Here is a 14,775-nt window from a genome sequence, read left to right on the forward strand (position 1 = left end):
CCAATTGACATTTCAATGTTGCGCCAGAGACACGAAAAAATCCAATTTGCAAATTGCGATCAACAGTGCTATTTTCTCATTATTTGTTCGTCAATTTATCTATTTGTTGTTAGGTTGTTAAAAATTTCATTATATTGTTCATATTGAAGTGTTTATTTGAAATTGTAAAGTTGAGAAACATAACAAGTGTTCACCTACAGTAAATCAAAGTGCAAATCAGTTTTAACCCCAACGCCAATTAAATGAACACGCGAATTCCGATGGCGAAGAGCTGCCGCTACAATTGTAACTAAAGGAGGCAGCTCCCGCACCCCACCCGGTATCTAAGAAATTTTGGTCTCTGTTTTTGTTGGTGTGAAGTGCTAAGGTGTACTAGCGGTAACTGTTATATCCGAAGAAACACCGTCAGGCCTGCACCTTTAACATTCAAAGCTGATAAACGCAAAAGTTATTTTATAAAGCAAAAAACTGCAACAAAATCATAAATATATGTATATATGAAATCTTAGTAACGCACAACTGTAGATTTGCGTGGGTGTTATGTTGACCGACGAGTAGAAAAAAGAAAAGTTTTACAAAATGGATGTTGCTGTAGTGATTGATACGCAAATAACAGAATATCTGGAAGACAGAAAATGCGCCCTGGAGGAAATGAAACAAGCCATTCAATCAGTGGGCGCAAATTTTCAGCGCGTGCCGGTACTGTTAACACATATTTTACCATGCCTAATAGACATTAATTTATGCCAATTTTTCTTGACTGTAGTTTGATAAACTCGATTTTGGCGAAACGAACATGCTAGAAACTTTCTACAATGCAGATGTGGCTATAATTGATTTGAGTATATTGGTACAACAGCGTTCACTTTCCTATCATCTGGGCGTACGTGAAAGCTTCGGTATGAAAGGAAATATAATCGTATACAATGACATGCAGTCCAAGCAAACATTGTGCCTTAAGGTGAGCTTAATATCCGAAATAATATAAATTAAAATCGAGTTTTTGCGCTTGTTACTAATAAAGACCTTGTGATAAGATAAGTGTTTTCATTACTTCGCTAGCGATATACATAAATATAATCTACATTTTAAAAATCGACCAACGGACACCTAATCATGTCTAATGAAATTATGCATAATTTGATGCATTTATTAAATAATGATATGACATTCATATGCTTCGTTAAGTTCTTAATTATTTTCATTTGCGTTAATAAAGTGTCCATATGCTTCACAGCATTAGCTAAATAGAACAAAACTATTTTCAAAATATATATCTACATATGTATGTATGTATAATAAACTTCCGTTTTATAGCTGAAAAGAAAAGCGTTCACATTCCACTTTTTGATTGGTATGCAATACCAATGCTCCACATCTCCCACCAACATAACAAAACACCTATGTACATATTCGGCTTAGCCAACCAGTTAGTGTACAAAAGCAAATGAAAATAAAAAGTGCAATAAAAAATCACACGTGAAACCACAACAATTGTGTAATATTTGCCACATTCTAATCGTATATAATTGCTTTTATTGTTGCTATTTTAGCTGCCGTATTCATTTTCCTACAGAAGTTTTCAATGTTTTTGTTGGACCTAATAATAAACCCACACCACTAAATAAATTAATTTAAATGTTGTACTAGCCGCTTTATGCTTTGTTTTTGTTATCTTTGCTCAATTTTTGTTGTTGTTCACGTAATTCGGGCTCTTGCGACGTCGGTGTTGCTTTAACTTTTTGTTTTGTGTACTGTTGATTGCATATGTGTGTGCGTATGACTTGAACAGTTTGTTTTGCTTGCATTTTTGTTTTGTTACTTCCTCCGCGTTTGTTTACTTTATAAATTTATACGAATATGTGGTTACTGCTTTTTCACTTTATTTTTTCATTTATTTTTACCGGTTGCTGGACTTCTAGCCCGAATTGCTAATATTGTTAATTTTGTATATATCAATTTTTAATTATTTCATACTGGTTGTGGTTTGTTGGCTTTTATGCTAATTCGATAGCGTGAAGCCACTTCCGGCCTTTATATTGTTATCGATTGTAATGATATATGAAAATTTATCGAAACAAGCTAAATTTATTTTATATAAATATAAAAACTTAAATATGTATTATATATATTTTTTAAGCTCTTAATATACGGGTTTCTTTCAGCTTTCATGTGCCAATTATCAATTTCTATCGTACAAAAGAAACGAAGAGACTTCCACCTGTTTTTTAACCAACTTCAACAAGGAACTGCCAGCGGATACTAAAATGCCAACACTATTGTCGCGTTTGAAGCGTCTTTTGCAGGATGTAGAAATTCAATCCAAGTATTTTATTTTTAATTACAAGGAATAATAATATTTAAATTTTCTAATTCTATCTCCTTTCAACAGGGCGCATATGCGTGAAAAATTTCTATCCGATCTGCGTTCGGCGCGTGAAGCTTACGGAGCGAATGCACCAAAATTGCAAAAATTTCTCCATGACATGCGCAAGCGTTTGGATGATGTGCATGTGCTATCCGGTGAAGTGGTGCACAGTTTTATGTGTTCACTACGCGATGTACAAGATTACGATGCAATGGTGCGCTTGGTGAGCGATCTACGAAACATACCAAACACACGAAAATATGTTGAGACAGGAAATATGAGCTTTCTGTATGCGTTCGCCCTGAATCGTCGTAATCGCAAAGGTGATCGCGAGAAAGCGTTGGCATCATCGCTAAAGGCATTGGAGAAAAAAGAGAACGAGTTCCCTGATATGTTGTGCCTATGTGGACGAATTTATAAGGATATATTTGTGGAGTCCGATTATGAGGATAAAGATAGTTTGAAGAATGCAATAAAATGGTATCGGCAAAGTTTTGAGGTACAACCGAATGAATATGCCGGTATAAATTTAGCTACCTTGTTAGTAATTGATGGAAAAGAATTTAGCAATACGGAAGAGTTACAAAATATTGGTATAACATTGAATAATCTCATTGGTAAAAAGGGGAGCTTGTCGTCACTGACTGAATATTGGGATGTGGCCACCTTTTTTGAGATTTCCGTGCTGGCTGAGGATTATGCGAAAGCGATACAGGCGGCAGAGTGCATGTTCAAATTGAAGCCACCCAATTGGTATCTCAAGTCAACAATTGGTAATATATCGTTGATACATCGCTTCCGTAAGAAACCTGAGGATCACATTTACTCAATAGAAGAGCAAATATTTCAATTTTGGATAGATTTTTTTATGGTAGCCACCAATACAGAGGAGATCACTAGTGTGCGCATGCCGATACTCGTAAGTTTGATTTTTAACGGATTTTTCTGATTAATGAACATATCTATTTTTGTGTTTCTTTAGATCTTGGAGCCACAGAAAATTTACATGCCAAGTTATGTCAACATTAATATGGACGCTGATGAAAAATCAATACAAATTATCAATATTTGTTTGGCGCACTCGAAGAATGCTTGTAAAAAGGTGCATGATTTCGTCTTCAATGCTTCACAAATTAAGTCTGTAAGCTTGTATAAACGGGATGATCGTTGTGCATACCTTTATGTGCATCATAACTCAGACGATTTCCAAATATATTTTCCCTCCACGGAATGTCGTCAAAAATTTTATGAGCTCATACTGGAAATGGCGTCAGATCAAGAGGTGTTTGTTAATCTTGACGTCGATGAAGTGCGGCAAATTGAGGTGTGTATTTTCTTTTAGCGCGTAAATCTCTTTCTTACTCAAAATTGATTTGTTTACTTATTCTTTAGTATGAATACGATTATGATGACCAAAATCGGAAAATAATACTGGGAAAAGGCACATACGGAACTGTCTATGCGGCGCGTGACAAACACACACAAGTACGCATTGCCATAAAAGAAGTGCCAGAGCGTAACTCACAGGACGTGCAACCGTTGCACGAAGAAATCAAACTGCATTCGCAGCTGCGTCATCGTAACATCGTGCAGGTGCTTAATTGCTACCTCTTTTATTGTTATATAGTAAAAAATTAATTGTAATAATATAAAAATATTTTTTCAGTACTTGGGCTCCATATCAGAAGATGGCTTCTTTAAGATTTTCATGGAGCAAGTGCCCGGTGGTTCACTCTCTGATTTGCTGGAAAAGAAATGGGGTCCGCTCAAGGATAATGAGTCCACCATGGCTTTCTATTCGAAACAAATACTCGAAGGCCTAAAGTATCTGCATGAACAGAAAATTGTGCATCGCGATATCAAAGGCGACAATGTGTTGGTGAACACCTACAGTGGTGTGGTGAAAATATCAGATTTTGGCACATCAAAGCGTTTAGCCGGCATTAATCCCATGACAGAGACATTTACCGGCACACTACAGTACATGGCGCCGGAGGTAATCGATCAAGGCTTTCGTGGTTATGGACCTGCAGCAGATATATGGTCATTCGGTTGTACGAATGTAGAAATGGCAACGGGCAAACCGCCGTTCATTGAGTTGGGTTGTGCGCAGGCGGCCATGTTTAAAGTTGGTTACTATAAAAAGCATCCCAATATACCAGAGGAGCTATCACCTATGGCGCGTAATTTCATTTTACGCTGCTTTGCCATTAGCGTGACGGATCGGCCAACGTCTGCGCAATTATTGGAAGATCCGTTCTTGAATGAGTATGTTGTAGTGCATAGCTTTGTAGACATTTTAGTTTTTAATTTTTTCCTTATTCTCATTTTGTGTAGTAAACACCGTAAATTGCGCTTGAACCCACCATCTTCATCGGAATTCGGCCGCAGCATCTCAGTGCCTGCCGATCGTTTAGTAAATAAGTCTACCTTGCCTGCCCTTATAAGTTCAATCAGCGCCAACACCTGTAATACTCCCACCACGCCTGAATTAGAGTTAGTTTTACGCTTTTCAATTGTAATTTTATACTATTTTATGAATTTTTTCGTGCTCGTTTAGAATAACACATGCGTCTTCCGTCGATATCGATGAGCTGCCGAGCACACAGTTCGCTCTGGAACGCCGCAATTCATCCGGCTTTCTGCTCTCTCCCGAAATTGAGGCTTCCACACCGTCGCTGCGCACAAACGCAAGCGAAACCAGTGAAACTGACGGCTTCTATCGCTTGAAAAAGGATTCACAGCGTCGCACTACACTATCGAAGGTGCTGCGCATGGACGAGGATAAGATTTGCAATTTATGGATGGAACGTATTCAAACGGATCATAAAATAAGCGTTTTAATAACAAAAACCGAATTACAAACTCTGATACGTGGACTACGCGAATATATTGTGAATGAGAAGGAGAAGAATTTAGAGGCTACCATAATTGGACTGAAACACTCGCTAAACGACGATGTTGCTGTCGACCATTTACACCTAGCTTTATATGCCTTCCAAGATGCTGTCGTCACCGTGTTGCGTTCACATTTCATTAAACCACATTGGATGTTCGCGTTGGATAATTTGGTGAAAAGTGCTGTGCAGGCGGCGGTCACGATTTTATCGCCAGGTTTGTGGCAAATGCCATCGAAATAGGCTTTGCATTTTTATTGTTCGCATTTTTGTTCGTTTTTTAATTTAGAGCTTGGCGCCAACTTAGCTGGCAAGGAGCTTTCCTGCAATGATGACGAGAGTGTCAATAATCCACAACACACCTCAACGGATAGTCAAGAGAAGATCACTGGCGAACAGACTATAGTCACACTACCCGAAGAGGATGACGGCAGCTTTGCGCCGAGCGAATGTGTGCGCATCTTGCGCGATATGCGAGATAGTGACAAGCAATTCCAGCGTCAGCATTTGGAACAACAAAAGCTGCTATTGAGAGCGCATCGCAACTTAAGCAAAGAGTTAGCACACATCTTTGCTGGCTCGCGCAAAGCGCGGTGAGTTTTGCTTAACTACTTTGTGGTGAAAATAAATTGATTTTTATATAATATGAATCTTTATTTCACTTCACGCTGCAGACGTCCATTCGCCAATCTCCATCGTCGCGCCCAGCACACCGCCGCACAAAAACAACAAAATTTTAGTCGCTCATTGAATAAACGTACTTATGATATTTGCGAAATCGATGAGCAGCTGGCGCAATGGCTCACCAATCACGGCATCGACGAATTCTCACAGACAATAATCCTGAATGAGGGCTTCACTTATGAAGATTTTGTGTTCAATACAGAGAAATTAGATCTGATGCGTTTGGAATTGAGGTTGGTGACACAAATATTTAACCATATTTTCTTCGATGCAAGCTTCAATTATTTTCAGACTGGGCGTTGAAGTGCGTCTGTGGAAGTTGATCAACCAAACGCGCATGGGTATGGATATGATTGATGCGGAGAGCACTTGTAGTCAGCAGACCAATGCACAAAGTAATGATAGTGTCGGTGCCTTAAAGCGTAGTAAAACTACGGTACCAAATTATAGAAGCAGAAGTGAGAGTAGTCGTAAGCGGATTTTAAATGCGAATGCGGCTAACAATAATACCAGCGCTAATGATAATGCCAACGCCAATACGCGACAAACTGAAAGTGAATATGATTCTTGTAGTGAATAAATTACAAATCGAGCACATAACCTATACCTGTATCATATACGAGTATGTGTGCTTGTTCATATGTGTCATTGGTTTCATACACCTGTGGGCGCCTAGCGCCACTAAATTCTATCATTGTTGTTGTTCTCAATTTCGTTCCGTTCTAAGATTTAGCACTTATCTGCATGCATACATAAAAAAAAAAACAAAAAAAAAATAAGAGAAAACTACTAACCTCTGCTAAAACGCATAAATCACTACAATCAAAAACAAATAGAAATAATAATAAAAATCAAATATATATTTTCTAATGTTAAACAAGTTAAAAATTTAGTTAAGCCGCAAGTTATAAATAAAAAATGAGCATAATTCTGTTAATAACTATTACATAACTACTTGTGAGGATTTCTATGTGAGCTGTCAGCAGGTGAGATGAATACTATATATAGCGGGTAAGTTAATGTTTTTTATTTACATGTCTCGATATAGTAGTTGATATTTTTATTAAATATGTTTTATCGGAATAATGCACATAACGCCGATGCCCAACTAAGCTGGTACTAGAACTACTAAGTTAAATTATAAAAATATTTGAATACAACAACGAAAACTTTTCTTATCAAATTTTGCCTAAAGGCAAAATACTTCTCAAGAGCTTTTCAAACCATCTTGTTTTGTTTTTTTTTGTTTAATTTTTTTGTTTTTATTTTTTTTTTTTTATTTTTTTTGTTTTTATTTTTTTGTTTTTTTTTTTTTTGTTTTTTTTTTTTTTGTTTTTATTTTTTTTTATTTTGTTGTTTTTTTTTTGGTCTTTGAAAGTTAACAACTCTCGCTTAAACATTGAGATAGATTAGCAGAATTTTTTTTGTTTTTATTTTGTTGTTGTTTTTTTTTGGTCTTTGAAAGTTAACAACTCTCGCTTAAACATTGAGGTAGATTAGCGGAAATTTGTTAAATTATATACCTAAAATTAGTTTTTTTATTAAAGAAAAAACCGTTGTTTTTTTTTATTAACTTTTTACAAGTTCGTTTGCTCTTTTATTTTTTTGTTTAATTTTTTTAAGTCTTTGATGACGTTGCACTTTATGGTTTATATATTTATCTATGTCAATAATTATACTCATAAACAATTTCATTCTTATAAATTCGCTCTCTCTTATAAAACAATTGAATCTCTTCGTTATGTTGCTGCTAGTTGTTTCCATAACTGTTGTCAGTGTTGTTGTTGTTGTTGCTACTAATATTGCATTCGCGCGGAATGCCCACGCTAATTTTGTTGCTATTGTTGTTATTTTTATCGTATTTGTTGCTGTCATTACATCGCTAACGGCTGGCACATGTCGGAGAATTTATGCCTTGGACTCCGATTCGTTTGTAGTGGCCTGTGACTGCGCGTCGCTGGACTTGCCATCATCGACCTTGCCGAACACACAGCATGGGCATTTCTCTTTCAATGCCAAACGGTATTTGGGATGGCTAGTTGAGCGTAAAATAGTGTGTGTGGGAGAGAGAGAGAGAGGAACAGTGATGAGTTGGAGTTCACCAATAGCAAAGATTTTAATATCTCCACACACTTACCTGATACCGTAGACAATGGGATTGTAGCAAGCGGCCGATTTGGCGAAGCAAGCACCCCAGATGGTGTTCAGTGGTGTCAATCCCTCGAACTTGAACAGGCCCATGCAGTTGATCACCAAGTATGGTGTCCACGCCATGAACCACAGTGAGATGGTGACTAGCGCAACCTTGGCCAGTTTGCCCTCAGCACTCTTCTCGGCATCCTCAGAGGAGCGCAGAGATTTGACATTCATTTTCTTGGCTTGTTCGCGCATGGCCTTCTCGTGAGCTGATACAGCCTAGATGTCAAACACAATGTAGTATATATTTATAGTTCATTACTTGCATTAAATGCGCGCACTTACAGCAATGATGAACCAGTAAGAGTAGCAAATCAAGAATAACGGAACGTAGTAGACGAAGATGGAGTAGAAGATCAAGTATGATCGTGGATTCCAGTCGCGCTCCAAGTAATCAATACCGCAAGATGTCAAATTACCCTCAGGCACATACCTTTAAAAGTAAGTGTTAAGCATCGCTTGTTAATGCATTTAGCAAGCGCAGCTCACCTGCTCCAGCCGAAGACTGGCGCCAATGTCCAAATGCTGCCCATTGCCCAGATGAAGGCGATTTTCATCAGCGCCAACTTAATCGTCATTGGTCGTCCCGCTACACCCTTAACAATGACTTGGTAACGATCCAGAGAGATCATGCACATCGACCAAATGGAACTGCAACCAAAGGCCGAGCCCAAACCACCATATAGATCGCACATGGCCGGTCCCAAGACCCAGGTTTCGAAATACAAATTGATACCCATCATCGGCGTATTTGTGATCATTATACCGAAATCAGATAGCGCTAAGTTGATGACCAGCAGGTTAGCGGGTGTACGTAATGATTTCGTTGTTGAGAATATATAAATCACCACGCCATTTCCACACCATGAAATCATACCGATGATGATCATGTACGCCGTGAGGATTTTCGCCCAGATGGGATCCATAGCTGGGAATTGATTCCAGTACGGGTGAATTAAGTGCGCCATATCGGGCGTGACCTGTGTGTGGAGAGAGAACCCAAGGGAGTTAAATATGTAAAGAAGGTGAACTTTTTTAGGGATGCCTATATTGAAGGGATTTTTATGATTTTTCAGCTTATTTTCTCTACTAACCTTGTCTGTGACTGACCCATTGGACAGCGCGGCAAAGTGTGGCCCCAAGGATTGTAAACTAAAATTGAGTAAATCGGAAGTGAGATCAGTAATAAATAATAACTTGGTATTCTTAAAGAAGGTTTTTTAAATTCAAGTGTTAATTTAAAAGAATTTTCTTTTGGAGCGCTTCTTGTTTCACTGGGTTAAACTTTGAAAATATTCGTAGTTTGACTAAACTTTAAGTTGTCGTTGCCTGGTAAAAAAATTGTTAAAAAATGTGTTCACGAGGCTATCTAAGTCGTCTAATTCATTCCCTTTCATTTGGTTTCGCTCTCACACTATAATTTAATGCCCTTCAATGAAAATATTTTTTCTATAAGAAAAGCTTTCTATTTGAAGTACCGGAAGCAGATAGGTAGGGTGTTATCGACGTTTTATTATTTTTCATAACTAAATATCGTTCTGGTGTGCTGGCGATTTTTGGGAAAATTATGCTGACATTTATAGACAATTATCTGCAGATTGAGGCTTTGTCAGGAACTCAAGTTCAAAAGAGCTGTTATTCTCTTTTTTATTGTTTTCACTATCTTACGTGACCTTTAAAAGTTCATCGGCCATATTATTCACCGAAATTGTGGACGAATCCTAGAAAAGGAACTCGTATTGTGGTCTTTTGCAAGACCGGAATTTTAGGTTGCTCTGGTACCGTAGTGCGGCAATTCCAGTTAGTTAGTTTGATGTGAAGTCTAATCCGATATACGCGGACTCACCGCTAACCCACGAGAAATTTTGTAGTTCTTTGTTCTGAAGCAAGCTTTGGCGTTCCACAACATATTCTACAGCACACAATTATGATCCACCGTTGGATTAAAAACACATAATGACTTTCAAAATACACCATTTTTATAATTTTGTTTATATATTTTAATTCACCAACGCATACCTATCCATTATTGAGTTGTTGTTGTTCGGTGGGTATTGGTCTATAAGCCTTTAAGTGCTTTCGTGCCGAAAGACCGTTCTTGATTTTTTTTAAATTTAATTTACGTTCAAAAAAGATGCAAATTAAAGATTAAATCTCATTTCTTTCAAAGTAAAGTTTTTTTTTGTTATTTTTTGGGATAATTCCCGGAGTGGACTGTTCGCGGCGATTTGTCGTTGGAACCTGCGAGCAAACCGCACGCTGCTATTGCATTTATAGGTTCGTCGGTCCTTCAGTATCTCATAAAGACCCAAGCCACGCTAATGAGTTCACTAAATTAAATTATGAACTAAGCGGCACGTTTGCCATGGAAGAAAGCCTGTGCGTATGTTAGTTAATGTGTAAATACAACTAAATTTAAAAATATTTGAAAAAAATAACGAAAAACGTTTTAAACCGTTGTTGATGATAATAACTATTGAGATAATGCTACTTGTGAGGGTATACATAATAATGACGATAATAATGATTATAATTAGTAGTTTACATTTCATGATGATAATTGTGGGAACATACGAGGTATGTTGGATGTGTTACTTAGTTTTTAAGTTGCATTTCTTCTAAAAACAAAATGAGGACTTGAAACAATAAGGAAGTGTTCGATGAGGTCCTCTCTACGAAACTTGCTTTTTTTAATGGGGTTCTATGCTGCGGAAATTTACTGGGATTTTATTCCACCAAGAGCTGCGTTTTCGGCGATTAGTAAAGTATTAGTTTGTTGTTGATATTTTCTATCTGTCAGAAACTGTAAGAAATTAGAGATTGTTCTCGAGATCATATAAAGGAAAGACCTTCCATCGAGTATTTTTAACGAGCTCGATTGATTGAGAGTTGGTTTTCAACTACGATGTGTGGTAATTTCTCACCCCGGACGACCTTCAAGGATGCAGTGTTTATGAGTTATCACTGTAATGTGAAAATAACTTCTAATATTCCTAGGAGGCGCCATAACTTTAAGAATATGTCTATAGAGTTGAATAATAGTTTGTTATGCTCTTTGACAGCAGGCATCTAGATCTCATTTTATATATAATATAAGGGTGCTCGGGAACCGTCAAGCTCAATCAATCATCATGTTACTGTCCGAATTGGACTGTTCTATTAATCCTGTAACTATATTGGTGCTGCATAATTGTTGACTCGCCAAACACTTTCATAACGAATATTTGTGGAGAGAAACCGGACTGAATTCATAGTTACAAGTCAAAAAACACACGGACTTAACAAATTACCCTAGTAGGTGTGAGATTTTCTAAAATATGCATATAGTTCTGCTAAGCTCATTATCTCTACACCTTCACAACTATTCTTTCCATATTTTGTATAAACAAACGCACATGAGTGCTTGCATAAAAACGTAACGGTGCAGTTTTGCAAATATTTTCAGCAAACACGAATGTGTAGACTTGGTAAGTGCCGACTTTGACCACCTTGACGATTATTTTGGGTTATTGTTTGTATACCATCTTTTAACGGTATATTTTTCGCTCGATGCCAATGTCAATACAACATTTCAACGGCTTCGCAAAAGTGTTTCAATGTTTCGCCAATACGAGAATATATTGAAGACAGTGAAAAATATGTACATATATACACATTCATGTGTCTTTATGCATGTATTCTTATTATTAAATATTTCATTATCAGTGTTTGAAAGAAGAAAATAAGTAATAATAAGCAATTATCACTTATACAACGCCTAAGATCGATTTCAGTTGCCTGCAATCTATAACTGGCTTTCAAGTACGACAGTGCGTATGAGTTACGAATGCAGCATAAGTATGGATAATTTATTGATATTTCTTTTGATTTGGGAAATTTCGGAAATCTCTTCAAAAAAAGTTAGTTTGATGACAGTTTCCGGCCAATATATAGAAAAGTAGATTTATCGCATATCGCTCCGATCTTATCAGAAGTTTTATTTTTCGTATGTTTCTTCTGAGGATTTTTTCAACCCAGCAGGGCGAGGTGATCCCATTCCATACCAACATTTATTCTGATTCTTTGAACATCCAGAAGTTTATATATTAATTCTACCAGGATTTGGGATAATTTCTCATATTATTAGACAGGAATCAGGTAAAAAGGAAACCTTCGGGTCCCTAGGAATAATGTAATGTCAAACCTTCGAGCATATTACCACAGCGATAAAGATGGTCAGAAAATTCATCAGATAAACTTTTACTGCAAATAAGACAGTGTTTTTTGTAGTTCAATTTGTTAGTGACTTCAAAATAAGCGCTCTAGCCGAATATTCGCTAAATTTTCGGGGATACTGATCCATATCACGATTATGAAAATATTGATAGGCTAAAGACAAAACTTAGAATATTGGTTCTTTCATTGCTCTTCGGTTTCATTCGTGGGTTAGTGCGTATTATACTAATAAATGATTATTTCTATATATGCGTGGTAAACTAATTTGAAAACATTATATCAATTCCTTGTCCTTTTTAAAGACAGTGATAAAATTAATATTTGTCATACACAATAAGCTCCCACAACAATGCAGCATATCAGAAAATATATATGTACTTATATTGATATGCTAAGTTTAGACGTGGTGAAATGAGCACCGAAGATGGTAAAGTCAGTGGACGCCCAAAAGAGGTTATTACCAACGAAAACATCAAATAAGTCCACAAAATAGTTTTGTATGACCGTAAATATTTGAGTATGAGAAAGCTCTGAGCAAAGTGGCTGTCGCGCGAGCTCACTTTTGACCACAAACAACGACGAGTTTTTGATACGGAGCAGTGTTTGGAGATGTTCAAGCGTTATAAACCCGAGTTTTTGCATCGATATGTCACAATGGATAAAATATGGCTCCATCATTTCACTCCGAAGTCCAATCGGCAGTCAAACGAGTGGACTGCACACGATGAACCCGCTCCAAAGTGTGGAAAAAGGCAACAGTCGGCTGGCAAGGTTATGGCATCTGTATTTTGGATATAATTTTTATTTACTACCTACAAAAAAGAAGGATCATCAACAACGACTATAACAAAACGTTATTGGACCGTGTCACGAAACGAGAGAAAAAATCGATTAATTGGGCTTCGAATTGCTTCCGCATCCACAGTATTCTTCAGAACTGGCCCTCAGCGACTATTTCCTTTTTTCAGTTCTCAAAAAATGCTGGTCCTAAAGGATGCCTGCGCTTGATGCGAACTTTAACAGACTTTGCGGCCGCACTATCGATACCTCCTCCAGTGCATCATACCGTGGGAGCCCCAGATGCTTACAGCGTAGTCTTGTCAACGCGGAACAAGTGCACAGGAGATGCCCCATTGTTTCCTTGGTGCCCTGCCCTCATTTCTTGCAGTCTTCTTGATCTGTCAGCGCCATCCTGCGGGCGTGTACCGCCACCAAATATTTCGATAGTACATAGATAGATAAATCTCATTCGTGGCCGAAGCAAAATCAATTAAATTTGAATTAACGATAGACTATGAATAAAAATAACACATTTTTTGTTAAAATTTCTCTATTCAATTTAATTTTTTAGTTATCTCCATTTATATACTCGTTATTATAAAAAGTATCGCGTATTTTCTGACCACCCTATTGCTATTTTTACGAAGCTATTTGAATGTGTTTATGTTTTGAAAGTATGATTATAATAGACATTCTAATAAATGCATTTCGGTGTTATGAGCTCTAAAGTATTGCAAGTATATGTATGTACATATTTGTGGGCGCAAGCGCTCGTGGAAGAATTCCTGGTCTCTCCCTCAAATGAAAACAAAGCAGATTATTGCCAATTAAGCTGACAAAAGCCAAAATATCGGACAAAGAAAACACATTAGACAGCCACTAACTACTACACACGGCTTTTATTGAAAATTAAGAAAAAACGCGCTGGCAGATGCACTGGGGAGAGCGAGTGCCTATTGATGTTGCACTGGGCAAAAGTGAAAAGCTTAAGTAGCCAAAGTCATAAGTAAAATTGTGGGACGAAGGGCGACATCTTTTTAATATATACTAACATATGAATATTTTTTTTAGTTTCATGTGCACTCTATGAACATCGTGAGAGATTGAGAGTCGAATGAGCACATTTTTAAAAACACATGCGACAAATAAACAAGCGATTTAGTCATATATGAAGAGACATGTGTTTAAGAAAAATTGCTTTTCCTTCAGCATCAAATATAGTACGTTTCTTTTTGAGAATCACAGTGAGATCGGCGTGCTGAATAGCGTGAATAGTAGGAGTCTTTGCTGCTCAAACGCAAGCGCTGAAAACTCAAGCGTTCGGAACACTTGAAACACTTGAAAGATGCTGTCGAATAATATGTGCAATACATACATATGTAAAAAAAACTACATATATATTTGAAACAAAAAAAAATATGAAAATGAGCGCATTAAAGAGTTTTGAACATTCTCAGAACATGATATTTTGTATTGAAAAAGTAATTGAACGTCGAGCGAACGCAAATGGTTGTAATCTGTTGTATACAAAATTTCGACATCTCATGCGCATGAGATCACTACGAATTATGGTGTGCAAAGACTAGCAAAACTTAGTGCTTTTTCAAAAGCATAGCAAAAAACTTTTTTAAGAAT

At 37.0% G+C, this 14,775-nt stretch overlaps 2 protein-coding genes across 2 annotated transcripts; one reads left to right on the forward strand and one right to left on the reverse strand.

The window, feature by feature from the left end:
• The first annotated feature begins 18 nt into the window (after positions 1–18).
• LOC126767743 (mitogen-activated protein kinase kinase kinase 15) lies at positions 19–6,903 on the forward strand. The gene is made up of 12 exons (XM_050485339.1): positions 19–699; positions 767–961; positions 2,166–2,326; positions 2,393–3,287; positions 3,351–3,692; positions 3,761–3,961; positions 4,035–4,636; positions 4,706–4,864; positions 4,929–5,482; positions 5,555–5,858; positions 5,940–6,182; positions 6,241–6,903. The coding sequence occupies exons 1-12, from the start codon at positions 580–582 to the stop codon at positions 6,527–6,529; spliced, it is 4,065 nt and encodes a 1,354-aa protein (XP_050341296.1). The 5' UTR covers positions 19–579; the 3' UTR covers positions 6,530–6,903.
• Positions 6,904–7,478: 575 nt separating this feature from the next.
• LOC126767745 (opsin Rh1) lies at positions 7,479–10,400 on the reverse strand. Its single transcript, XM_050485342.1, has 6 exons — positions 10,165–10,400; positions 9,240–9,297; positions 8,635–9,125; positions 8,431–8,578; positions 8,087–8,364; positions 7,479–7,984 (listed from the first exon to the last, which is right to left on the reverse strand). Exons 1-6 carry the CDS (start codon positions 10,170–10,172, stop codon positions 7,858–7,860), a joined length of 1,110 nt encoding a protein of 369 aa, XP_050341299.1. The 5' UTR covers positions 10,173–10,400; the 3' UTR covers positions 7,479–7,857.
• Between the last annotated feature and the right edge of the window lie 4,375 nt (positions 10,401–14,775).

The sequence above is a fragment of the Bactrocera neohumeralis genome, chromosome 2, assembly GCF_024586455.1.
Source record: "Bactrocera neohumeralis isolate Rockhampton chromosome 2, APGP_CSIRO_Bneo_wtdbg2-racon-allhic-juicebox.fasta_v2, whole genome shotgun sequence".
Classification (NCBI taxonomy): Eukaryota; Metazoa; Arthropoda; class Insecta; order Diptera; family Tephritidae; genus Bactrocera; species Bactrocera neohumeralis.

Bases quoted from the DNA above. Each gene is read 5' to 3' on its own strand.
- LOC126767745 (XM_050485342.1), bottom strand. The intron at 8,579-8,634 runs GTGAGCTGCGCT...TTACTTTTAAAG, and splicing joins CCAGTCTTCGGCTGGAGCAG to GTATGTGCCTGAGGGTAATT. The intron at 8,365-8,430 runs GTAAGTGCGCGC...TTTGACATCTAG, and splicing joins CTTACTGGTTCATCATTGCT to GCTGTATCAGCTCACGAGAA.
- LOC126767743 (XM_050485339.1), top strand. From the start codon at position 580: ATGGATGTTGCTGTAGTGATTGATACGCAAATAACAGAATATCTGGAA. The intron at 3,693-3,760 runs GTGTGTATTTTC...CTTATTCTTTAG, and splicing joins ATGAAGTGCGGCAAATTGAG to TATGAATACGATTATGATGA. The intron at 6,183-6,240 runs GTTGGTGACACA...AATTATTTTCAG, and splicing joins CTGATGCGTTTGGAATTGAG to ACTGGGCGTTGAAGTGCGTC.